The 26,021-nt window shown below is 47.5% G+C and overlaps 1 protein-coding gene across 2 annotated transcripts in view; it reads left to right on the top strand.

Annotated features, from left to right (window-relative positions):
- Positions 1 to 257: 257 nt before the first annotated feature.
- Positions 258 to 26,021, top strand: part of dera (deoxyribose-phosphate aldolase (putative)) — a 50,550-nt gene continuing 24,786 nt past the window's right edge. The window contains exons 1-6 of one of the 2 annotated variants that reach the window (XM_086010084.1): positions 258 to 366; positions 16,186 to 16,283; positions 20,369 to 20,516; positions 21,859 to 21,954; positions 22,908 to 23,042; positions 24,653 to 24,781. In XM_086010084.1, the coding sequence (XP_085866210.1) occupies positions 273 to 366; positions 16,186 to 16,283; positions 20,369 to 20,516; positions 21,859 to 21,954; positions 22,908 to 23,042; positions 24,653 to 24,781 (700 nt within the window). In that variant the 5' untranslated portion in view covers positions 258 to 272. Of the gene's footprint in view, positions 408 to 16,185; positions 16,284 to 20,368; positions 20,517 to 21,858; positions 21,955 to 22,907; positions 23,043 to 24,652; positions 24,782 to 26,021 lie in introns of both variants that reach the window. The other variant, XM_086010085.1, reaches the window with a different exon arrangement.

Below are 26,021 nucleotides of genomic sequence, written 5' to 3'. Positions count from 1 at the left end.
GGTTACCCGGGGCTGGTGGGACAGGCTCTATAATGGGCAGATTACCCGTGGTCGATGGGACGGGCTCTATAATGGGCAGATTACCCGGGGTCGATGGGACGGGCTCTATAATGGGCAGGTTACCCGGGGCTGGTGGGACGGGCTCTATAATGGGCAGATTACCCGGGGTCGATGGTGGGGCGGGCTCTATAATGGGCAGATTACCCGGGGTCGATGGTGGGGCGGGCTCTATAATGGGCAGATTACCCAGGGCTGGTGGGACGGGCTCTATAATGGGCCGATTACCCGGGGTTGGTGGGAAGGGTTTTAACGACGGACTCAGAGCCGGAAGTGAGGAACAGAACGGAAATATAGGTTTCTTCGCAGGTTCGGCACCATGGCAGCGAGAAATTGTGGCGTCCCGCTGGGTGAGAGATGGCTGTGTCGGGGGCGGGTGGTAGCGTGGAGTGTGGCGGGCGGAGGGCGGTTTCACAGTGAGCCGGGCCGGGCCCTGCCCTCAGTCCCAGAGCGACAGCTTCAGTGAAGCGTTAACTGAGCGGGCGGGGTCATAGGTCACTGTGTGTTCCCGGGGGCAGACTGCCTACAGTACCAGTGCAAGAGCTGGAGCTCAGCTTCAGGGCTCTGTTGGATCAGTTGGGTTTGGGGGAAGGAATATTTTATACATTAAATGCAGCTCTGTCCAGGAATGGGCAGTGTGGCTCATACTTCGCCACTTGTACCAGGACCAAAGGAAACATTCATGAAAACTAAACTGGCACAAATAGTAAAATAGGCCTATTACATAATTCAAAGAAGCTGTCTGTACCCTCATTCTGTTTGGGGTCTAGTAGTGGGAATAGAATTTAATTTACTTCAAGTACAGGGAAGTTCTCCTGGTGTCGGGCCTACTCAATATTTAGCCCTCAACCAACCTCAATAATAACATTATCTGGTCGTTATCAGATTGCTGTCTGTGGTACCTTTCTGTGTGCAAATTGGCTGCTGTGTTTCCTACATTACACCAATGATTACACTTCAAAAGTACTTAATTGTCTGTAAAGTGCTTTGGGATGACCTGAGTTGAAAGGCGCTATATAAATGCAAGTCTTTCATGCTTGCTTTCTTTTACTCATTGGGCAATATGGTGCATGTAATGGGGCAACACAAGTGCTGTTCCACTTGTAATTGAATAATGAAGTTACATATTTTACACACTGTTGTTAGAAACCCAATAATGGTAAAGTAACACACAGCTGTTTCAAAGTTACCAGCGTGAGAACTCTAATCCATTAAAAACTGATGTCAAAGTTGTTTGAACATAATGTATATTTTTAAAGAATGGAGTATGTATGCAAATGGAATTTAATTACGAAAGGTAAGTTCTTTCAAAGTATTTTACTGAACATTTATGACCTATGATGACATGCAAGAATGTGTTTGAGTGGATTCACATGGCAAGATTGCTATTGATGAGAAGCAGTTTTGGCTTTTCATCAATGCTAAGCTGATGTATCCTAAATTGGGTGTTAAGGTTAAGAGATCCAGGAATCTCTATCGGATTCACTCTCATGTCAGTTTGGGTCCTGACTCTGGATTCAGGCTACATGTGTAGTGATAGATAATTGCTATAACCGCAGAGTGAGTGCTTCACACTGAGGTTACACTTGTATTGTAAATACAGCATTTGTCTAGCAGCCGGTACAGATGAGGATTTTGAATTATATCAAATGTTATCTGTTTCTGTTTTGTGTGTAGATACAGGGGCTGTTGAATATAGATGCGATTGTCTTAAGGACACTTGGTTGGGACAACCATAGAAATGAGGCTTCTGTGATTGAATGTCTTGCATAGAAATTACTGTACAACATTGAAACAGGCTGTTTGGTTTAACCAGTCGATGTTGGGTCAGTCAGTTAAGGGATGTCTTCTGAAGAAAGTTCTGAGAGCTTTCTATTGCTACAGGCTGAAACTTGTATTGCAAATATTTCTAGGTCACTCATGGATTTATTAATTTTGGAGCAATAATTAAGTTTTATAGAAAGTGGTTTGTACTATGTTGGCAGTCCCATATAACTCTGTGCATTGGGCTATATGTTTTGCTTCACTAAGCTATTACAGCTCATTAGATATAACCGTATACTAAAACATGAAAAGAAAGCGTCAAATTTGAGCAGTTCTCTGAAGTTGAAAATGAGAAGGTATTGGCCCATTCTGAGTCTTCAGCTTCCAGCATGTAAGGGGCAAAATAATATCAACTTAAAAACAGGGACAATCTTTAAATTCCAAGCAGAAACATCACACCTAATTGAAATATTATGTATTTCGGGAAGGAGAATAAAGTATATGGGTCAGCTCTCTCAATTTATTTGTTTCAATTTCAAAATCATCTCATCTATTGATTTTTCACTGAAACCTGTTCTGGTCTGTTTATACTGAGTTTACTGAAGAATAACATCAGTATGCGACATAGGAGTAGGCCATTTAGCCCCTTGAGCCTGTTCCACCATTCAATGAGATCATGGCTGATCTGCAGCCTAACTCCATATACCTGCCTTTGCCCCATATCCCTTAATACCTTTGGTTAACAAAAAACTATCAATCTCCAATTTAAAATTAATAATTGATCTAGCATCAATTGCTGTTTGCGGAAGAGAGTTCCAAACTTGATTGGGAAAAGCAGACTAGCACCTGTCAGAAAGGTAGTGAATTTCTTGAGTGTGTCTGAGATCGTTCTCTGCAACAATATGTCCTAGAGGCAACAAGGGGGCAAGCCATATTAGATTTAGTAATGATTCAGATTTAATTAACAGCCTAACTGCGTGAACATTTATCCAATAGCGATCAGAGCATGATCGAGTTCAACGTAGCATTTGAAAGGGAGAAACGCGAAGCAGCTACTAAGATTCTAGATTTGGGTAAGGCTGACTTCAATAGGATGAGGCAGAGACTGTCCACGGTAAACCTAGGCAAATCTGTTAACGGGTGAAACGACAGAAGATCAGTGGGGGATATTTAAAAAATAATTTAATGTGATACAGAACCAGTTTATACCCCTGAGGGGCAAGAGCTTTGCTTGCCAAAAAACAGCCATGGACAACTAAAGAGGTGAGGGACAGCATAAAACTAAAGGAATGCAAAAAAATAGCACACTCAAGAAATTCACTACCTTTCTGACAGGTGCTAGTCTGCTTTTCCCAATCTATATGGAAGTTAAAATCTGTTGAGAAACCAAGTGTAGAGCCCCCTATAATAACATGACATAAGAACAGGAGTAGGCCAATCGGCCCCTCGAGCCTGCTCCGCCATTCAATAAGATCATGGCTGATCTGATCCTAACCTCAAATCTACTTTCACTCTCCATCCCACCCGAACCCATGTGATCTCCCGGGAGAGTCGAAAAACCAGGTAAAAAACCCAATGTGCCAATTTGGGAGAAAAAATCTGGGAAATTCCTCTCCGACCCATCTAGGCGATCGAAACTCGTCCAGGAGATCACTCTGTCCCTGTATTTCCTACAGTACTTACCTTCTGTAAGAGGTGATCTCCACCCCAGCCAGGAACAGGCCCAATTTACTCTTGAAGGACTCCTAGCTGGCAGCCTGTTCCTGAGGTCTCCACTAATCCCTGTGAATAGAACCATCTCCTGAAATCTAACACAGAATTAGAACACAAGAAGTAGGAGCAGGACCAGGCTACACGGCCCCTGGGCCCGCTCCGCCACCCACAGGGCCATGACCGATCCGAACCTAGCCTCATGTCTGATTTCCTGTCCGCTCCCCGTAACCCCTAATTCCCCTTACTTCTTGGAAACTGTCTATTTCTGTTTTAAATGTATTTAATGATGTAGCTTCCACAGCTCTCTGGGGCAGCAAATTCCACAGACCTACCACCCTCTGAGTGAAGAAGTTTCTCCTTGTTAGATCCGTGTATTTTGATGTTGGGTGTCCTTCAATAACTAGACACGAGACTGCAGGGAACAATCAACAGGTATTTACTGGATGAGGGTTACTCTAAAAACTAAACGTACAGATCCCTACTCAGGGTTTATATACAGGTGTGGTCACTGCCGGTACTACAGTATACAGGAGCTGTAAAAAGTAGTTCTCCCCTTAAAGGTACATACACTACAATTCCACCCCTTTTAGATTGACAGTACCATAACATTCATTTAACAATTAACACTTTTATCATGCACATTAACTGAAAATAGTCCATTTATAAATTCAGTCTTTGGGGCGGCTTCCTGATCCTTTCTGGATAGCGCCTTTCCTGAGTGTCTTGTTCTTGGTGTGGAGGCCCCCTGTCGTCAGTTGGTTCATCAGCTTCCGATGCTACTGTTTCTGGGGTAGATGCTACCTGTATGTCGGATTCATCACCAGGTGCGCGAGACATGGGGTTGACTCGTTCCTGTGACTCTAGGATCTGGTCGACATGGCGTCTCACAATGTTCTCCCCAACATCCACTGTGTACATTAGTGGCCCCTGCCGTGTGCATATCGTTCCTGGTTGCCATTTCTCTGTTCGGTAGTCGCGGGCCAAGACTGGTTGCCCTACATTGAAGCTCCTTGTCGGCTTCTCATTGATGTGCTGGAATTGCTTACTCTCAACATCTCTTCGTACATTTGATCTGAGCAAATCCAGACGAGATCTCAACCTTCGGTTAAAGAACATCATGGCCGGGGTCTGGTTGGTGACTGCATGTGTCGCATTTCTGTAGGCTAACAGGAAATTGACGACGTCATCGCACATGGCCCTTACTGCTTTCTTAAAGGTTTGTACGAACCTCTCAGCCAATCCATTTGTGGCTGGATGATACGGCGCGGATGTGTAATGCCTTACCCCATTCCTTTTCATGAATCTTCGAAACTCTTCGGACACAAACTGTGGTCCGTTATCAGAGCAAATCTGCTCTGGCAAGCCGTTCCTGGCAAATATGGTCTGTAGGACTGCAATAGTTTTCTCCGTGGTGGTGGACGAAATTTTGATCACCTCAGGCCATTTCGAGTGCGCATCCACGGCTATTAGAAACATTGAGTCCATGAATGGACCAGCAAAATCAATATGCACCCGTTGCCACGGAGAGGAGGGCCACTCCCATGAGTGTAGAGGGGCATGTGGTGCTGCATTTTGGACCTTCTGGCATCCTGAACAGCTCTTTGTCAGGTCCTCAATTTGCTGATCGATCCCCGGCCACCACACAAGCCCTAGCAAGGCTTTTCATTTTCACCCCTCCCAGATGGCCTTCGTGGAGCTCATTTAGCACTCTCTCCCTTAACTTGGGTGGAATTACCACTCTGGATCCACACATCAAGGTCCCCTGGCATACTGACAGCTGTTCTTCTGGATGAGAATGCTGGCAACAGTGAGTCGCCCTGTGTTGGCCATCCCTTCACCGTCAAGTCATATACCCGAGACAGTGTCGGGTCATTTCGGGTCTCCTCTATATCAGCGTTAGTTACTGGCAAGCGTTCAATTATAGTCAAATAAAATATTTTGACAGGGTCCACTGCTGGTGCTTTCTCTGAAGTAGGCAGTGGCAGGCGTGATAGCCCATCAGTGTTTCCATGCTGTTTCGTGCCCTTATACTCGATTTCATATTGGTTCGCCCCTAGAAAAAGGGACCATCTTTGTAGCCGTTGCGCAGTCATCACCGGCGTGCCCTTCTTTGGATTAAAGATGGAGACAAGTGGTTGGTGGTCAGTCAGCAAGGTGAACTTCTGCCCGTGCAGATAGTGGTTGAACTTTTTCACTCCCCACACTAGGCTGAGGACCTCCCTGTCAATCTGGGCGTAGTTACGCTCGGCTGAGGTTAGTGACCGAGACGCAAAGGCTACCGGCCTCTCCGTCCGGAAACTTGTGCGACAGCACCGCTCCAATGCCATAGGGTGATGCATCACACGCCAACCGAATTGGTCGTGCTGGGTTGAAATGAGCCAACACCTCTCTTGATGTGATCAATTCTTTGCACTTCTGGAAAGCTCGTTTACATTCGTCATTCCACTTCCATGGTACCCCCGTTTGCAGTAGGGTGTTCAGTGGGTGTAGTACTGTAGACAAATTCGGCAAGAGCTTATGGTAGTAGTTCACCAGCCCGAGGAACGACCTCAGTTGTGACACATTTTCCGGTGCTGGAGCCTTGACTACTGCCTCAATCTTTTCAGGGGACTTATGTAACCCCTCTTCATCAATAACATGGCCACAATATGAGATCTTCTTCTGGAAAAACTCGCATTTGTGGCGATTTGCTCGGAGCCCATATTCCTTCAATCTAGTGAGCACCTGCTCCAGGTTGGCAAGGTGATCACTGTCATTTTCGCCCGTGACCAGGATGTCATCCAAATAACACTGGGTCCCTGGAATCCCTTGCAGGACTTGATCCATTGCCCTTTGCCAAATAGCTGGAGCTGATGCTACCCCGAACACCAGCCGGTTGTATTGGTAGAGACCTTTATGAGTGTTGATCGTGAGGTACTGTTTCGAGGCTTCTTCTACCTCCATTTGCAGGTACGCCTGGGCCAGATCAATCTTAGCGAAGCGTTTCCCTCCAGATAGCGAGGTGAAAATATCTTCAATCCGCGGAAGCGGATATTGTACCGTGTGAAGGACTGGGTTCACTGTCACCTTAAAGTCCCCACAGATGCGAACCTTCTTTGGTTCCCCAGGTGTATTACTCAACGACCTCTTCATTACAGGAACGATGGGTGTAGCCCACTCACTCCAGTCCACTTTGGACAGTACTCCTGAACGTTCCAAACCTTCCAGCTCTGCTTCGACGGCTGGGCGGATCGCATAAGGCTGGCCTTAAAAAAAAAAAAAAAAAAAAAAAAAAACAACAAAAAAAACCCAACAACTTTGGGCTTGCATTTTCCTCTATTTTGATCGTCGCTGTTATGCCTTTGTGTTCCAAGTCCCTCCTGGAACACTTCTTGTGCGTCAGTTAGCATTTTTGACAGTCGTCCAGGTGTGGCGTCGTCATCCTTTTTGGCATCTACAGTCAGTGCTTGTGTGGAATGCTAATCTAGCTGTATCTTCCGGATCCATTCACGTCCTAGTAGTGGTGGTCCTCCATCTGGCAATACATATAGGTCCATTTTTGGTGTTTCCTTACCGTTATATATAACGTTCACCCTTATTTTAACTTTGGGGTAGACTTTTTGCCCCGTGTACATCTTCAAGACAATCTCTGTATCTCTCAAGGGTATATGTGAGAATAGCCGCTTGTAGTCCCTTCGGTTTATGACTGTTAGGGCTGATCCTGTGTCCAATTCCATTTTCACTTGGACTCCAGGTATCTTGAGCGTGACCCAGATAGTTTGGTGATCCTCCGTTTGGATCACCTTATGTAGTTTCAGACAACCCAGCTCCTTGCTTCCGGAGTCTGTATCACTTTTCTGTTCGTCTCAACTACTCTCCGTCACCTTATGTACCTTCTTGTACTTCTCCTGTGGAGATTTCTTGCTGCTGGTTTTCTTTCCCGACCTGCAGACTCTTGCTATGTGTCCTATTTTTCCACACTGTCTGCACACTTTGTCCTTGAACCAGCAATCATTATGGTCATGTGTTGTTCTACCGCAGCGATAGCACTTCACTGTTCCGTATGACATTTCATTTGTGCCATATTCTTGCGGTCTCCGTTGTATCTCTGCAGCGCCCCATGCGGCTGCTTCGTGTGATACTGCCATGCTGAAAGCCTTGTCCAGCGTAAGATCCTTTTCTGATAGAAGCCGTTTATGGGTTCCTTCACTTTGAAGCCCACAGACAAACTTGTCCCTTAAAGCATCTGCTAGTCCCGTTCCGAACTGGCAGTGTTTCAATAGCTTGCGCAGTTCCGTTAAATACTCAGCATTACTTTCATCTTTATGCTGGTTCCTTTTGTGAAACTTAAATCTTTCTGCTATCAGCAGTGGTGTGGGGTTTAAGTGGTTCTGTAGGATTGCCACTATGCTTTCAAAATCCTTTTCCACTGGCTTCTCTGGGGTTACTAGGTTTCGCAGTAAGCCATACATTTTTGCACCCATTGAATTCAACAATACCAGCGCTTTCCTCTCATCTGGCACTTCATTCGCCTTGCAGTACACTTCTATGTGTTCGACATATGTCGTCCAATCTTCGACTTCATCGTCGAACGCTGTGATACTGCCACTCTTCGGCACCCCTGGGTGTGGTTAGACTGGCTCAAAATGGCGTTTTCCCGCGCTCTCCTTCTCGCGGCTCAAAATGGCGTTTTCCCGCGCTCTCCCTTTTCCGCTGTGGCTCAAAATGGCGTTTCCCGCGCTCTCCCTTCTCCGCTGCGGCTGCTCGGCCCTTGAACACCGGCTGCGCTCTGTGCGTTTCCCTTTCTTCCCCGTTGACGCTGCTCGTCCCTTGAACACCGGCTGCGCTCTGCGCGTTTTCCTTCGCGCCTCTCTCTCTTCTCCCATCGACGCCGTTCGGTCCTGAACACCGGCTGCGCCCTGTGCGCTCTACCCTCTTCTCCCGTCGACTCCGCTCGGTCCTGAACACCGGCTGCGCCCTGTGCGCTCTACCCTCTCTCTTCTCCCGTCGACTCCGCTCGGTCCTGAACACCGGCTGCGCCCTGTGCGCTCCACCCTCTCTCTTCTCCCGTCGACTCCGTTCGGTCCTGAACACTGGCTGCGCCCTGTGCGCTCTACCCTCTCTCTTCTCCCGTCGACTCCGTTCGGTCCTGAACACCGGCTGCGCCCTGTGCGCTCTACCCTCTCTCTTCTCCCGTCGACGCCGCTCGGTCCTGAACACCGGTTGCGCCCTGTGCGCTCTGCCCTCTCTCTTCTCCCGTCGACTCCGTTCGGTCCTGAACACCGGCTGCGCCCTGTGCGCTCTACCCTCTCTCTTCTCCCGTCGACTCCGTTCGGTCCTGAACACCAGCTGCGCCCCGTGCGCTCTACCCTCTCTCTTCTCCCGTCGACGCCGCTCGGTCCTGAACACCGGTTGCGCCCTGTGCGCTCTGCCCTCTCTCTTCTCCCGTCGACGCTGCTCGGCCTTTTCTGTGCCGTCGGTCGGCTCTAGCCGCCGTTGTCCGGGAAGGGTCTGCGCCGTACCTGTTGCCAGCCCGTTTCGCTGGACCACCGTGACTGGAGAACCAAGCCCAGCTCTCAACAGCCTCCCCTGCGATGCTCAAATCTCCGCTGGATGACTAGGCAGTTGCTCGTGGTCGACACCCGTGCTCCTGAACTCGACCTTCTTGCACTGTTCTCCAGGAGCGCATCCCTGGGAAGTGATGCAGAGCTGCAGGTGGGTTCGAATCTGCCTCGTCGCCAATGTTAGATCCGTGTATTTTGATGTTGGGTGTCCTTCAATAACTAGACACGAGACTGCAGGGAACAATCAACAGATATTTACTGGATGAGGGTTACTCTAAAAAAAAAACTAAACGTACAGATCCCTACTCAGGGTTTATGTACAGGTGTGGTCACTGCCGCTCCTACAGTATACAGGAGCTGTAAAAAGTAGTTCTCCCCTTAAAGGTACATACACTACATTCCTCATCTCAGTTTTGAAAGAGCAGCCACTTATTCTAAGATTATGCCCCCTAGTTCTAGTTTCACCCATCATTGGGAACATCCTCACCGCATCCACCCGATCAAGCTCCTTCACAATCTTATATGTTTCAATAAGATCGCCTCTCATTCTTCTGAACTCCAATGAGTAGAGTCCCAATCTACTCAACCTCTCCTCATATGTCAACCCCCTCATCCCCGGGATTAACCGAGTGAACCTCCTTTGTACTGCCTCGAGAGCAAGTATGTCTTTTCTTAAGTATGGACACCAAAACTGTATGCCGTATTCCAGGTGTGGTCTCACCAATACCTTGTACAACTGCAGCAATACCTCCCTGTTTTTATATTCCATCCCCCTAGCAATAAAAGCCAACATTCCATTGGCCTTCTTGATCACCTGCTGCACCTGCACAGAAGCTGAGAAGAGGAAGAGAGAAGATGCAATAAGTTAGGGAATAGTGATGAGCTGACACCAAGCTTAGGTTATTGTGGTTAATGCACATTTAACTGGCCAATAAATACCCCCTTTACTCACCCTTTTTGATTTATGAGCATGGAGGGGAAAGGGAAGATTTATTTCTGGACTCCGTGGTGACCCACAAGCCTAATGTTAAAATATTCACCTTTTGTAAGGTCTTTCAGAAGGAGCCGGCAATAAACTGCTGTCGTACCATGTTTCTGCAACTTGTGGGTCCAAGTACACTATGGAATCTCCCTCTAGTGTACAAAAATAGTACTGCAGCATTTCATTGTGCTCCAGCCTAAAAAAAGCCAATTTTTTTTCCAAAATCACTGTGGTCATGCGGTAAGTCGTGTAATATGTTAGGAAAAATAGTTGTCCAATATTCATCAGAGACGGTCTTGGCACTGCAGGTGTGCATTACAGGTATGTTGGGGATGCAATGCACCAGGCTTAAACTAGCTGTAAAATGGCTTTAATGTTGGTCTGTGAGCTTTTTAAACTAAGCACCTCTCTGAATGCCTTACCCTTCATGCCAACATGATTTATTTTCTAACATTTGTAAATTTTAGTTTGTTCTTTAATGTGTGTTGCTGTGGTGTGTGACGTGCATAATGGGACAGCCACATGCTTGGAGATCCTATTCCAAAATGGCATTCCTTGCAATGTTAGGCAGAGAGGAGGGTAATGAAGAAACAGATTGCCCAGGCATGGTCTGCAACTTATAATTATGCCATGACGCTCTCTTCACAAGTTGAATGGAGGAGGGTCTGTCAGCTGAGGATATTATGTAAAGTACGTCCTGCTGCACAAGGTCAGTCTGTTGCAGTGCAGCCTGTGAATCAACTGTGTCGAAACGAACCTGCGACTTTATTATTCGTCTTAAATTTGATTCCAGGAGCATAAATCCAAGGCAGCTGAAAGATGCAGTGTTGGAGAGCTGTCAGAATGCTCTTGAAATGAGTAAATTTGGGAACTGTACTGGTCAGCTGTGGTAAACCACTGTATTGTATATTGCCACCTCTGGGTGGCGCTGTGTATGGAGGCATGCCTCAGCTGACTCCACCCACCACTGTGTGGGTTTCGTTCAGACTTGTTCAGTCACTCACGAAGAAGCATGGTCTCTTCTTAGCTAATAAAAGCCTTATTCATCTCTTCTTTCGACTCATCATCTCTTCTTCGACTCATCACCTTTTATGAAGTAATTGATAAGCGTATCAATTTTATTAGCTAAAAGTTAAATGGCGACACCTGAGGAGCAACAACAGCAACGGATACAGCAGACATTGCTGAGAGCCCTCAGACCACCACGCCTGGACCTCGACCCTCAAGATGTGGGTGCATCAGCCAAGTTTGAACACTGGCTGAGCTGCTTTGAATCCTTCCTCGCAATCTCACAGGTTACAGAGGAGGATCACAAACTGAAAATTTTGACCGCCCAGGTGAGCCATCAAGTATATATGCTAATCCGGGACTCTAATACGTACGTGGCGGCCCTCGAGCTACTAAAAGGGCAATATACGCGCCCAGTGAACACAATTTACGCCCGACACCTCTTGGGATCCCGCAGGCAGCAACCGGGAGAATCGGTAGGGGCATTTGCACGGGCGCTACTGGCACTCTGCAGAGACTGCGATTGTAAAGCGGTAACGGCTGTGGAGCACGCGCAGGGACTCGCCTGTGATGCCTTCGTCAGGGGCCTCCAGTCAGACCACACCCGGCAGAGACTGCTAGAAAGCAAGGAACCCGACCTGAAGACGGCCATTGCCCTTGCGCTCTCGTTAGAGGAGGCCCACCGAAACCTCGAGGCATACCCCCGTAACGGCGCCGAGACATGGCAATCGAAACCGTGGGACACGGGACCGCCGCCCCCGGCACCAACCGCTGCAGCGACCCAACCGAGACAGCAGCCTCCGGTAAGAACTGCTTCGATGCCCAGTAACCAGGCCCAAAAATGCTATTTCTGTGGCCAGTTAAAACATCCCAGAGCGCACTGCCCAGCTAAGACAGCTACCTGCTCGGGCTGCGGGAAGAAAGGCCATTACGCTAACGCCTGCAAGGGGAAGCCAGCCAGCAGCGCAGCGTGCGGGCCGTGGAAGCAGCCATCTTATCCGCCATTTTGTGTACCCCCGGCCGCATGGCATCCGCCGCCATCGTATCCAACGCACTCAACCGCCATTTCGTCACCGGAACCGACCACCGTCTCGGCGGATGACTATAGTGACTCACTAAGCCACATACTGGCCTCCGTGACGCTGGATCAAGGCCACCCTCACCATCTATCCAGCTCCATGATGGATATCGCGGTAAACGGCCGCGCCACCAGTTGCCTGATCGACAGCGGGAGCACAGAGAGTTTCGTCCACCCCGACACGGTACGTAGCCACTCCCTCACGATTCTGCCAACGCACCATCGCATTTCTATGGCGTCCAAGTCCCAGTCAATGGACATCAGCGGCTACTGTGTGGTGACCCTGTCAGTAGGGGGCACTGAATATCAAAAATTTAAACTGCTAGTCCTGCCCCGTCTTTGCGCTGCCGTCCTGCTAGGGTTGGATTTTCAGTGCCACCTTAAGAGTGTCACACTAGCATACGGTGGACCCCTCCCCCCACTCACAGTCTGCAACCAACAACTTTTAAATCGCCCGCTGCAAACCACCTGCAGCCTTTCCACATTAAAAGTCCCCCCCCCTCCCCTGTTCGCTAACCTCACCCGCGACTGTAAACCCATCGCTACCAAAAGCAGGCGGTACAGTGCCGGGGACAGAGCTTTTATCAGCTCTGAGGTGGAGCGGCTCTTGAAGGAGGGCATTATCGAAGGTAGCACTAGCCCCTGGCGAGCCCAGGTTGTAGTCGTTAAAACCACTGCAAAACGCCGCATGGTAATCGACTACAGCCAAACCATAAACCGGTACACCCAGCTGGACGCGTACCCCCTCCCTCGCATATCTGATATGGTCAATCAGATTGCGCAATACAAAGTATTCTCCACCATCGACCTTAAGTCAGCGTACCACCAGCTGCCCATCCGCCATGAGGACCGCCAGTATACTGCCTTCGAGGCAAACGGCCGCCTCTACCACTTCCTTAGGGTCCCCTTCGGCGTCACCAACGGGGTTTCGGTCTTCCAAAGGGAGATGGACCGAATGGTTGACCAGAACGCGCTGCGGGCAACCTTCCCCTATTTGGATAACGTCACCATCTGCGGCCACGACCAGCAGGACCACGACGTTAATCTAGCAAATTTCCTCCGTACGGCCCAACGGCTGAACCTAACGTACAATAAGGAAAAATGTATGTTTCACACCAAGCGCCTGGCCATCCTCGGCTGCGTGGTGGAGAACGGAGTCATCGGGCCCGACCCCGACAGAATGCGCCCCCTAATGGAGCTACCCCTTCCCCACTGCCAAAAAGCACTGAAGAGATGCCTGGGGTTTTTCTCCTACTACGCCCAGTGGGTGCCCCTCTATGCAGACAAAGCCAGGCCCCTCATCAAAGCCACCTCCTTCCCCCTGACACCAGAGGCGTGTGCAGCCTTCACTCTTATCAAGAACGATATCGCGAAGGCCGCAATGCACGCGGTGGATGAGTCCATCCCCTTCCAAGTGGAGAGCGATGCCTCCGACTTCGCCCTAGCCGCGACCCTTAACCAGGCGGGCAGACCCGTGGCCTTTTTCTCAAGGACCCTCCAGGGCCCCGAGACGAGACACTCCTCCGTCGAAAAGGAGGCCCAGGCTATTGTAGAAGCGGTGCGTCACTGGAGGCATTACCTGGCCGGGAAACGATTTACCCTGCTCACTGACCAGCGTTCAGTAGCTTTTATGTTTAATAATAAGCAGAGGGGTAAAATCAAGAACGACAAGATCTTGAGGTGGAGAATCGAACTCTCCACCTACAATTATGATATCTTGTATCGGCCAGGGAAACTCAATGAGCCCCCAGATGCCCTATCACGTGGTACATGCGCCAACGCGCAGAGTGATAGGCTGCAGTCCCTCCACAATGACCTCTGCCACCCGGGGGTCACCAGGTTTTTCCATTTTATCAAATCCCGTAACCTGCCCTACTCCATCGAGGAGGTCAGGACCATGACCAAGAGCTGCCAAATCTGCGCCGAGTGCAAACCGCACTTCTATAGGCCGGACAGAGCAAGCCTGATCAAGGCCACCCGCCCCTTCGAACGCCTGAGCGTCGATTTTAAAGGGCCCCTCCCTTCCGCTGACCGCAATGTGTACTTCCTCAACATAGTTGATGAGTACTCCCGTTTCCCCTTTGCCATCCCTTGCCCAGACATGACCAGTACCACGGTCATCAAGTGTCTGAATGACATCTTCGCTCTGTTCGGGTTCCCCAGCTATATACATAGCGACAGGGGCTCATCGTTCATGAGCGACGAACTTCGGCAGTACCTGCTAACAAGAGGTATCGCCACGAGCAGGACCACCAGTTACAACCCCCGGGGGAACGGCCAGGTGGAAAGGGAGAACGCGACGGTTTGGAAGGCAGTCCTCTTAGCACTAAAATCTAAGGGCCTTCCGACCTCCCGCTGGCAGGAGGTCCTCCCTGCAGCGCTTCACTCCATTCGGTCACTGCTTTGTACTGCCACTAATGCGACCCCTCATGAGAAAATGTTCGTTTTCCCCCGGAAGTCTACATCGGGAACCTCGCTACCGGCATGGTTGACTTCTCCTGGGCCCGTCCTACTGCGGAGGCACGTGAGGACGCATAAAACGGACCCCCTGGTCGAGCGGGTGCACCTCCTACACGCCAACCCCCAGTATGCCTGGGTGACATACCCAGACGGGCGGGAGGACACGGTCTCCATACGAGATCTCGCACCCTCGGGTACCCCTGAATTACCACCGTTATCCCCCTTACCACCGTTATCCCCCTTACCACTGTTATCCCCCACCACCCCTCCCAACCCAACCCCTGCAGACGGCATGCCAAAGCCCCAGGAATCTTCGCCAACCACCCAGACACCAGACCCGACGTCGGATGCTGCAACACCACCGCCGCCACCACGACGATCAGGACGTCAGACAAGGCCTCCTGATAGACTTAACTTGTAGTACCCTTCACCCCGCCGGACTTCACATTAAACAAGGGGTGAATGTGGTAAACCACTGTATTGTATATTGCCACCTCTGGGTGGCGCTGTGTATGGAGGCATGCCTCAGCTGACTCCACCCACCACTGTGTGGGTTTCGTTCAGACTTGTTCAGTCACTCACGAAGAAGCATGGTCTCTTCTTAGCTAATAAAAGCCTTATTCATCTCTTCTTTCGACTCATCATCTCTTCTTCGACTCATCACCTTTTATGAAGTAATTGATAAGCGTATCATCAGCGTAGAGTGAATCTTGTGACGTTTCATGTGCACAGCATTTTTGATAGAACAGAGGCATTCAACATTGAAAGCTGCCAGCAGGATTTCAGTGCTCTACTTTGCCAAGCTTCCAGAATCTGGTCAAGTGTTCTACCGGCCTTTGAGAAAGGTGCATTGTATTAAAGGAGGATTGATGGAATTTTGGGGAGGGGAAGAATCTCTCAAAATGCAGTTACTTTTATAGTTGGTGCGTGGCTATTCAAGGCCAAAATGCTGCAGTGACTGTTATGATGCCTATGAGCTAATGCTACACATTGGTAAATGGAGCTGCAAAGATTGGCTGATAATCTTTCAGGGTCAATGATGCCCATTGAAACCGGGCAATTTTACGAGTCTGCATTGCCATGGGCAAGGATTCCCAACAGCGTTGCAGACTTGTAACATTACCCCGATTGCATCAAGGTTACTATTGCTTTCCCTCTTTCGAATTTTTACAGACCCCAAGCCAGATTTTAGATTTGAGACTAGTTCTGTGGCAACCAGCAGTAAACCTGCCACTTCAAAATCACAAGATCGATACAGATGAGGGAGGTCTTTCGACCCATCGTGGCGAATCCAGCCAGAATACTCCCAGCATGTTGGTGCACCCAAGCATTGTGATGCGTGGATGGCACGTTGACGCACCCTATACCTGTGACACCTAGATATGTTTTTCAGGCTTTTGTTGGGTGAATTATTTGCTCTTCCAATTTCAGTATTAGCAACTTTTTTGATATTGAAAGATCGGTGGATACAATTTCCTTCAACGCTTGACAACTTGCCATTGTTTTAATTTGTGGGTTGTACTGTTTTGTGTTGGGGAGGGGAGAGTCAACATGTTTTCACAGTCTGATTGTCCTTTCAGATTTGGGCTGGATATCTAGCGTTCACGTGAATCAACCAGCTGTTCTGAGACGCACGGAACAAATACAGACCAGGAGGAATGTGTTCAAGGAGTGGCAAGTAAATATTTAACGGGATATATTTTCCTCACCAATTTTGTTAGCAAAATTGAAACCCATGGTTAATTAAAGGGGCAGTGGCTGCGTGGCTAAGGGACAGAAAGCAGAGAGTAGTGGTTAACGGTTGTTTTTCAGACCGGATGAAGGTATACCGTGGTGTCCCCCAGGGGCTGGTATTGAGACCACTGCACTTTTTGCTATACATTAATGACTGAACTTGTGTGCAGGGGACACAATTTCAAAGTTTGCAGATGCCACTAAGCTTGGAAATGCAGAAAGCAGTGAGGAATACAGTAACGGACTTCAGCCGGAGGCAGACCAACTGGTGAAATGGGCAGAGCATGGAAGGTGAAATTTAGTCCTGTCGAGTGTGACGTGATGCATTTTGGAAGGAAACATGAGGCGAGGCAATATGAACGAAATGGTACAGTTTTAAAGGTGGTGCAGGAACAGAGACCTGGGGTGTACGTACACAAATCTGTGAAGGTGGCAAGAGAAGTTGATCAGGTTGTTTCAAAAACATATGGAGTCCTTGACTTTATAACCGGGGAGCGGAACGAATTGGAAATTGGATAGCTCTTTCCAAGAGCCGGCACCGACACGATGAGCTGAACAGCCTCCTTCTGGGCTATATGATTCTGTGATTTTTTTTCCTCAACCTGTTTTTGACCCATTCCTTCCACCTCTTTGCCCACACCTCTCCACCCTGGCCTACCAAGGCATTGACTCCCTGCTGGGGTACAGTTCCATGGGTGCTGTTTTCCCTCTGGTACCTCACCCAAGTGTTCATTCTTCATGTGTAAGCCTTGAAAAGACGGATTACATGATGAAGAGTGAGCCACAGCTGAGTGGGCTTCTGTCTTTGCCCGAGATCCACAAATGTGCACTTCTAGCATGAATCAGCAATCGGGAGCAGGAGTCCTTTATGTCTTTCCCACCCCCCCCCCCCCCCCCCTCTGGTAATCCAGAAGTTGAGATCTATTTACTCAAAGCAGACTGCGGATTGAATCTGGAACTGTCCTGGTCTGCAACATACGCACTGGATACGTTTGCTGTGCTATTGGGGTCAGCTGCCTTCAACGCATTCATCACTTATAATCGCCCCGCGCTGGCCGCCCCTCGCCCCGCCCCGCGCTGGCCGCCCCTCGCCCCGCCCCGCGCTGGCCGCCCCTCGCCCCGCCCCGCGCTGGCCGCCCCGCCCCTCGCCCCGCCCCGCCCCGCGCTGCCCGCCCCTCGCCCCGCCCCGCGCTGGCCGCCCCTCGCCCCGCCCCGCCCCGCGCTGGCCGCCCCTCGCCCCGTGCCGGAGACAGTGCATAAGCCAGGTCTCCAACATGGTGTTCTGTACCAGCACAAGAAACCTGCACAGGTTAACAGTGATGAAGTTTCATGCACCATCTTGAACCTCTGACCTTTCTGGTCTGCGTGGCTCAGTATTGTGCTAAAGGGACAAAATTAGAAGTTTTTTAATAATGGGTGGACTGTCTGTGTTTTACTGGGATTAACAAGCTGCTAATGAAATCACATCAGTCCTAAATGTTGCCTGGAACTAGTTTGAACCTGCACCCCCTTGTCCTACTGTTCTGGTGTAGTTTTCCAAATCTACCTTTCCCATACCGTTTACTATCCTCTATACCTCTACAACTTCACCTCTTAGTTTGCCCCTTTCAAGGTTGAAACCCCAAGTTTCTTCAGTCTTCGCTTATAGCTCAACCCTCAAACTAGGGATGAGCCTTGTGTTCCTTCACTGACGGGGGCGAGATGCAGTACTGGAGGTGGGACCTGAGCGCACTATGCTTTGAGCGTGGCTTCCTCTGATCTGTACTCTACTGTTTTCACTTTATAGTTCCGCATTCTGTCTCCTTTGCTGGTTGTTGCTCAACATTATTTGGACTTGCTGGGAACTCCGTGGTTTGCCTCTTGCCCAGGCTGTATTGATAACCTGCTTTCCTTTGAGCAAGAGTGGAGGGAGAGGGAGATCCTGTTTGAGAGGGGTTCACAAGACAAGCCTGCAGCCTGTGGCCTTTTTAAACCTGTGTGAAATTATTTTCTTTTTAAGAAAACAACCCGTAAACATAATTCAATCCCAAAATCTTTTCCTTGAAGGAAAAAAAAAATCAAAATTCCAAAACATGACAGATGTGAAGGGCTTTGGAATGTCTTGGGAATGTGATAAGGCGCTATATAAATGCGGGTTCTTTCTTCAAATATAAATAATTGGCTTACCATTAGACAGCGAGACGCTGTGATTTATTCTGAGCTGTAAACTGAAGAGCTTTTTCTGGGCACGTGCACGATTTGTCTCGTGTGCTGTCGCTATAAATTACAACAATCATTTTAGTGCAATTCTCTCTTTTTCCGTGTCTCAAGTTTTGACTGAATCAGCAAATTGAGTTTGTTTCTGACCTGACCCAACAACCCATCATAATGACAAAAAGGAGGCTGTGAAATTAGGTGAAGCAGGCGCTGAATGATAACCAGCTTAATCAGTGCTGCTGAAGAGCTGTGCAGTTGAGAAATGTTTACACTGGTTCAACACCCCATAAACACGATGCACAGTAATTGCACAGAAGTGCCACAGTATTTGATGCAGCACATTTGCAACAAATCCCACCGAGAGTTTGAGGCTAAGGATTTCCTGTGGGTTATCACCGATCATCAACAGTCAACAATACTACTTGGCAAGGAAGAGTTCACTTCTGTATTTTATACACAGGTTTTATTGGGAATAAATGATCTTTCAGACGTATTTTTTTTACGCTGAGCTTTGACCATACCTGTCAACAGATTGCTAATTATCTAGAAAGCCCAAGCATTTTAAACAAAATGAAGCAATCCCAGCAGTCATTCCAGAAACGGGTTGAAGTAGAAGACTAATTTGTACATAGATGCACCTTCAGAGGTTGCAGGCGAAACTCAAGTATACAGACTATTAGCATTGGACACATGTAGAGCAATGTTACCTCTTTTTTTTGAGTGCGCGGCCCATTCAGTTTCTCGCATGCGCGAATCTTAACATTGAAAAAGCCGGTCCCAGGCTGCGCGGGACGGGCCGAGAGCTGCGTGGCCACGCAGCTTATAGGGAACGTTGATGTAGCGTCTGTATGACATTGAGCAATAAATAGTAATGGTGCTCTTAAAAATGTAGACTTGTGTCCTTATCTTGTTGCGATCTTAAAACCTGTGGAAATTTTACATGGAAAGGACAGGGAAATGGGATTAGAGCAGGTGGCTCCGGTTGAAGAGCTCGCATCGGACAGTCATAATGGGTCGAATGGTCACCTGTGCGGTGATTTCTCTGATTCAATGCCAGTCTATCTCTTTGCTAAATATCCTTTTTAGTTTGAAGCTCCAGCTGGTTTTCAGTTGCCTGTGTGCACACCCCTCCCTGAGCTGGGCTTTGTAATGATAAGTCCTTTTGTAAACAGGCCTGTGCAAATAGATTGTGTGGTTTATTTCTGACTTATGTTAACAAGCCGGTGTTGCTGTAGTACACACTCGGTTTCTTTCAATGTCACTTTCTTCAGTGCTGTAAACAGATGGGTCAAAATTGATCAGATGACATCTGAGATCCAGGCTAGTCAAAAGGCCAAAGTTCAATCCAATGGGCAATTTCAAGAATGCTTTATTACTATCTACACCCTAGTTCGAGGGTTAAAATGCAATGGTTTGCTCAGTCTGTTATCAAAAGTCTGTTCTAACTGTCGTCTGTAATAGGATGTTTTTACATACTTTAACATCTAATAGTGCGAAGTGGAGAGCGAGACAGAGAGCATAAAAATATTTTCTTACCATCACTCTAACCAAACGGACATTTCAGCGATGCTGTAACTATCCTTGTCAGAGAGAGGGGGAAGGACACTGGTCCGCCACCCTTTTGGTGCCAAGAGGTTCAGACCTGGAGTGCAGCAGTCAGGACTGTCTTGTGTTCCTGCCAGTCAAAGCTTTGGGTGACAGTTGTGAGTGTAGGCACTCTGTCAAGTGGCAGAAAGGGAGTATTGCAGTGCTTTTACAAATCATGCCAGTCTGATTTTTCTTTGTCTCTTCCCCATCCCTATCCTCTCCCCTTCACCTATTACTATTTCACAGGCTGCATGGCTGCTGAAGGCGGTCACCTGTATCGACCTCACTACACTGTCTGGTGATGACACCCCTTCAAATGTCCAAAGACTCTGCCACAAAGCCAAGCACCCCATCAGACAAGACCTGCTGAAGAGTCTGAACATGGACGATAAAGGTAGCTGGACCCAAACAATCTTGCATGCCTTCTGCTAGTACTGTTTGTTTTCAAGTCATTAAGAAGCCTGTGACCTTTGGGGCCAAAACATTAGATGGAGATGGCCACTTCCGGGCCTGTGTTCGCAAGAAGATTGGGGCATGGTGGGCTAGTTTGTGTGTCTAGTGCTACATTAGCAGTAGCCATGGTCTCCTGGAGTTTGCTTGTCTTCAGGGGTCAGAGAGGAATTTCCTAGAGTTTTTCCTGAAATTGGCCACAGACTTTTATTGCCTTTCCCCAGGAGTCAGTGTTCCTAACAATTGTACAAGGTAGAGCATGAGATCGCCCCTTCTGATAGGCTGAGCGTTGAGCCTACCCTCTTCATTCCCCAAGTTCGGTATCCACTGCATCCCTTCGCACCCTTATTGTGAAATGCTGGTCTTTTTAAACATGTTTGTGCCAACTAGTCTCCTGACCTTTCATTTTTAAAATCGTAACGTTGCTAAAGACAAATTTCTTGCTGGAAAATGCTACAGTCTGACAATTAATCATTGTGGTGTTTTCTTCAGTCACAAAAGCCTTTACAGTAAACTTCTTTAATACGTTCACAATATAATAAGGTTTGGTGTGATTAAAAAGCCACTGAGCTGCTCGAACTTCTCCTTTCACAACGTACAATCTACCCGATCAGAGACTCTGCCACACCCTGAGGGAAAGCTCTGCGTAAGCAATCCCTGATCCCCAAAAGTAATCAAATCAAGCTCCAGAATATCACGGATCCTTGCGTCTCCACTATTTCACCCCACCCCCTAACCTGTGGCTCCAACAGCAGAGGGACAGATATCTATTGGGAAAAGATGTGGGGACTGTGTGAAACTGGAGCTCTTATTGCAGGGAAGCCCAAGTGGTTTGTCTTCATGGGCCATGTATAAATTTGAAATCCATGCTCTTGCTGTTCTGTCCAGATCGCGAGTCAGTGACACTAACAGATCTCCGTGTTCTGATTTAGGATTTATCCCGTTAGTGAGGCAACAGAGCTAAGAACAGCCGGTGCAAATCTCCAGTCCCATGAAATTCAAACCGCACTAAACAATGAGCAAGAAATACAAGTGCAAATGGGGCTGAGTTGCCTGGACATTGTCAAGGTTTATGGCCCACAGGCTGCAGCCTGCGCTATTAGATGAGATTAAAATAATGTGAAGAATTCATAGCTAACTTCTGTTTTAACAGAAAGCGTCAATGTCATAGCTGTGGTGTATGAGGGTGCTGTTGGGTTTATTTTCATGGTATTTGTAGTTTACACATGCTTAATCCTGTTCAAAGTATTAAAAAGTGAAAAGTGAATCTGTGCTGTTTTTTGTAGGTATTACTACTGGTGCAGTGTGTGTTTACCCATCTCGGGTGGCTGATGCAGTGCAAGCATTGAAGACTATACAGTGCAATATCCCTGTTGCTTCAGGTATGAAAGTAACTTCAAACCTTTTTTTGAAATGACAGTAAAATATGTTTAACTTAAAAATATATATATATATTCAGTAAGTATTATTTAGGCAATGATTCTTATGAAAACTGTGACCTCGATTTTATGATTGGTGTTATTTTAAATGGGTCGCTGCTAGTGTGAAAGTAATGCCAATTGGAAAATTTAGGCTTGTACATTCTGGTGTTGGCACTGAATCGCGGCGTCCTGCTCAGCTTCCTCTCCCACATCCACATTGCCAAAACACGTTTCATCCTCCGATGCAGCAATCCCTGCCTCCGCCCATATCGCTCCCCTTCTGCCGCTGAAACCCTAATCCAGCCCTTCATTAACTCCAGGGCTTGATTTATTCAGTGCTCCGCTGTCTGGCCACCTTGCATCAACCCTCCAAGTGTGAGCTCATCCAAGCATGCACAGGTCACGTCCTCCCCTGCAGTAAGTTCCACGTTCCCATCGCCCCCTCCCTCGTCCTGTCCGTGCTCCTCTAGCTTCGTCCGCCCCAGCATGTTGATTTCAAAACTTGTGCTTGATATCAAATCAAGGGGTGGCTTAGTTCCATCCCTGCCATAGTAACCTCCTGCCGCCATTCATCCCTGCATACATCCTCTGCTCCTCTAACACTGGACTTCTCCTTGTCCCCTGTGCCACCACTGGCGGCCTCTCAGATGTGTTCCTGCCCTCTGGTATTCTCCACCTAGTTCCCAACTATTTTCGGAAACACTTCTCTTCGATCTTGCCTTTGGTTCCCCACCCTGGCCCCTTTATATCCCTGTCCTTCCCCCATGCTCGATTGCCATGGTACACCCTTTTGTCGTTTTAATGCCTAGTGCTCTGAAATGTGTTCCTGTACATGAGGAACACTATAGAAATGCAACTTGTTTCTTTGTCCTAACTGAAGCTGGATTGAGACAATGATTTTTTTTATATATCAGTGGCAACTGGTTTTCCTGCTGGACAGACACCACTGACAATACGTTTGCAGGAGATAACAATGGCTATTGAAGATGGTGCTACAGAAATTGATATTGTAATTAACAGAACCTTAGTGCTGAAAGGCCAGTGGGAAGGTGAGCGCTGTTCTATTGTATGCAAATAACAACTATTTAGATGGTGCTTGTGTTTCGTTTAAAAAATAAATTGCAATTTGTACTGTTGTAACGACCTGCCTGCATTCTCTTCTGAGCCAAGCGCTATAAAAGGAGCTGGTTCTTTTGCGTCCATAATATAAAATGTCGTTACTGTTGAGGCCAGGTCCTATGTTAAACAAATAGAGGGTGATTCTTGAGGTCCCACTCTTGGCACAGAGCCTCGCCACCGGTGAGCGTGCATCAGAAAATCGTGGTTAACTACACACGCAATAATATTCTCTCCGTGATTTCATCGTTCTGATCCAACTGGGACATTGATTAGAGCAAAGGGAAGGTGCTTTCCCAGAAGCAGGAAAAAAAAATTGAGGGTGAATTGTCTCACGCTAATTTATGCACTGTTTGCTGGATACTTCAGTGTCTCGATTACTAGGTTAATTCTCAGTTCTGATGCAAAGGGTTTCCTGCTTGACATTTACTTTTCAACTTGGAAGTATAGTACAGCAGAGAAGGAGGCCATTCGTCTCATTGTGTCTGTGCCGACCAAAAAGAGCTATCCAGCATAATCCCACTTTCCAGATCTTGGTCCGTAGCCTTGTAACTGCTATTCAAGTGCATATCCAAGTACTTTTTAAATGCAATGGGGGCTTCAGCCCCTACCACCCTTTCGGGCAGTGAGTTCCAGACCCCCACCACCCTCTGGGTGAAAACAATTCTCCTCCACTCCCCTTTAAATCTCCTACCAATTACTTTAAATCTATGCCCCCTGGTTATTGACCTTTTGGTTTTTAACACACCATTGGTTACAGTTGCGTAGCAGTTATGTTCCTGGACTAGTAATCCAGAGGCCTGGACTAATAATGAGTTCAAATCCAACCATGGCAGATTGAGAATTTGAATTCTTTTATTTAAAAAAAAAAAAAGCTGGTATCAGTAAAAGTAACAATGAAGCTGTTGGATTATCACTAAAAACCCAACTGGTTCACTAATGCCCTTTAGGGAAGGAAACCTGTGATCCTTACTTGGACTGGTCTATATGTAACTCCAGTCCCACACCAACTTGGTTGTCTCTTAACTGCCTTCTGAAGTGGTCTAGCAAGCCACTTAGTTGTATCAAACCACTACAAAAATTAGTATTGTGGGAGCGCCTTCACCACACACACTACACTGAAGAAACACATCAGAGAGAGAGTGGGATCAGCATATCAGAGCTAGCACATTGGGGAAAATGCAGAAAGCATATCAGGGATTGCACATTGGGGAAAATGCAGAAAGCATATCGGGGATTGCACATTGGGGAAAATGCAGAAAGCATATCAGGGATTGCACATTGGGGAAAATGCAGAAAGCATATCGGGGATTGCACATTGGGGAAAATGCAGAAAGCATATCGGGGATTACACATTGGGGAAAGTAGGAGCATATCAGGGATTGCACATTGGGGAAAGTAGGAGCATATCGGGGAGAGCACATTGGGGAAACTGGGGGCAGCATATTAGAGATAGCACATTGGGGAAAAATGGGAACAGCATGGTCATATTTGTAAATTGAAATTTGCCATTTAAAGCTCTTGACATGTATGGTATTTTTAGAGTTGTATAGGGAGATTCAACAATGTCGTGATGTCTGTGGAGAAGCCCGCATGAAGACCATACTAGGAACAGGAGAATTGGGCTCATTGACAAACGTCTACAAGGCTAGTCTTGTAGCCATGATGGCAGGTAACTTTGAATTCTGTCTGGTGGAGTCTTACAAAGGTTTACATCAAGTTCAGTTGGTAGCACTCTTGCCTTTGAGTGTGAAGGTGGTGAGTTCGAGCCTACTAATCGAGGTTGACACTCCAGTGCAGTCCAGAGGTAGGGCTGCATTGGCAGAGATGTCAACCTTTGGGTGAGAGTGTAACTTAGGCCCCGTCTGTCCGTTCTGGTGATTTAAGTAGGACATTAAAGATCCTGCAGGTTTAACCAGAAATGAGCAAAGCATTGTCTCACTGTCCTAACCAACATCTCTCCTTCAACTGACAGATTATTGGTGTTTGCGTGATCCTACTGTGTGCTAATTGGCTATACTGCATGCCATTGTTTGAGCAGCACTTCGAGAAATTTCTGACTGAAGTAATAAGGTGCTGCATATGTACAATTGATTTTCATTACAATTTCACTTGTGTTTGGACAAAATTGCTCCAAGATCAGACCCGTCTTCAAAAAATGATGCAGTGTATTGATATGCCGATCATAAATTAGCAAAACGTAGGATCACGACTGTGATATTCTCCTCACACCAAGTTCCTGCTCTTGGCTGAACTTTTCAGTGAAGCAAAGAGCTTTTCCACAAGGAGTGAGAGGAAATCATCAGGCTGGTCTCGTATCTCTTAGCAGCTTGCTCACTCTGCATTGCCAGAGGCTCAGGAGGATTTCTCATGTGTCTGACATTTTGCACAGAGAAAGGTGTGATTTAAATTAAAAGGAGGTGATGGGAAAGTGCAGAAATTTACATGAGTTGTTATGTATAATGTTAACATTAAAATGATTGCAACGTGGTGGAGCTCCATTGTGTCTTGCTGTAGAGCAGTAGAATCATACAGCACAGAAGGAAGCTATTCGGCCCATTGTGCCTATGCTGCCTCTTTGAAAGAGCTATCCAATTCGTCCCATTCCCTGCTCTTTTCCCATCGTTCTGCAAATCTTTCCTTTTCAACGATATATCCAAGTAGCTTTTGAAATTTACTATTGAATCTGCTTCCACCACCCTTTCAGGCACTGTATTCCAGATCATCATCATTGCTGTTTGAAAAAATTCTCCTCATCTCCCCTCTGGTTCGCTTGCCAATTATCTTAAATGTGTGTCCTCTGGTTACTGATCCTCTTCTCAGTGGAAACAGTTTCTCCTTATTTACTCTTATCAAAACCATTCATCATTTTGAATACCTCTATTAAATCTCAGTAATGTGTGAGTTCACGC

The sequence above is a fragment of the Somniosus microcephalus genome, chromosome 17, assembly GCF_052327205.1.
Source record: "Somniosus microcephalus isolate GS21.2 chromosome 17, FLI_Smic_1.0, whole genome shotgun sequence".
NCBI classification, from domain to species: domain Eukaryota; kingdom Metazoa; phylum Chordata; class Chondrichthyes; order Squaliformes; family Somniosidae; genus Somniosus; species Somniosus microcephalus.
This window is presented reverse-complemented; position numbering and strand designations above follow the sequence as displayed.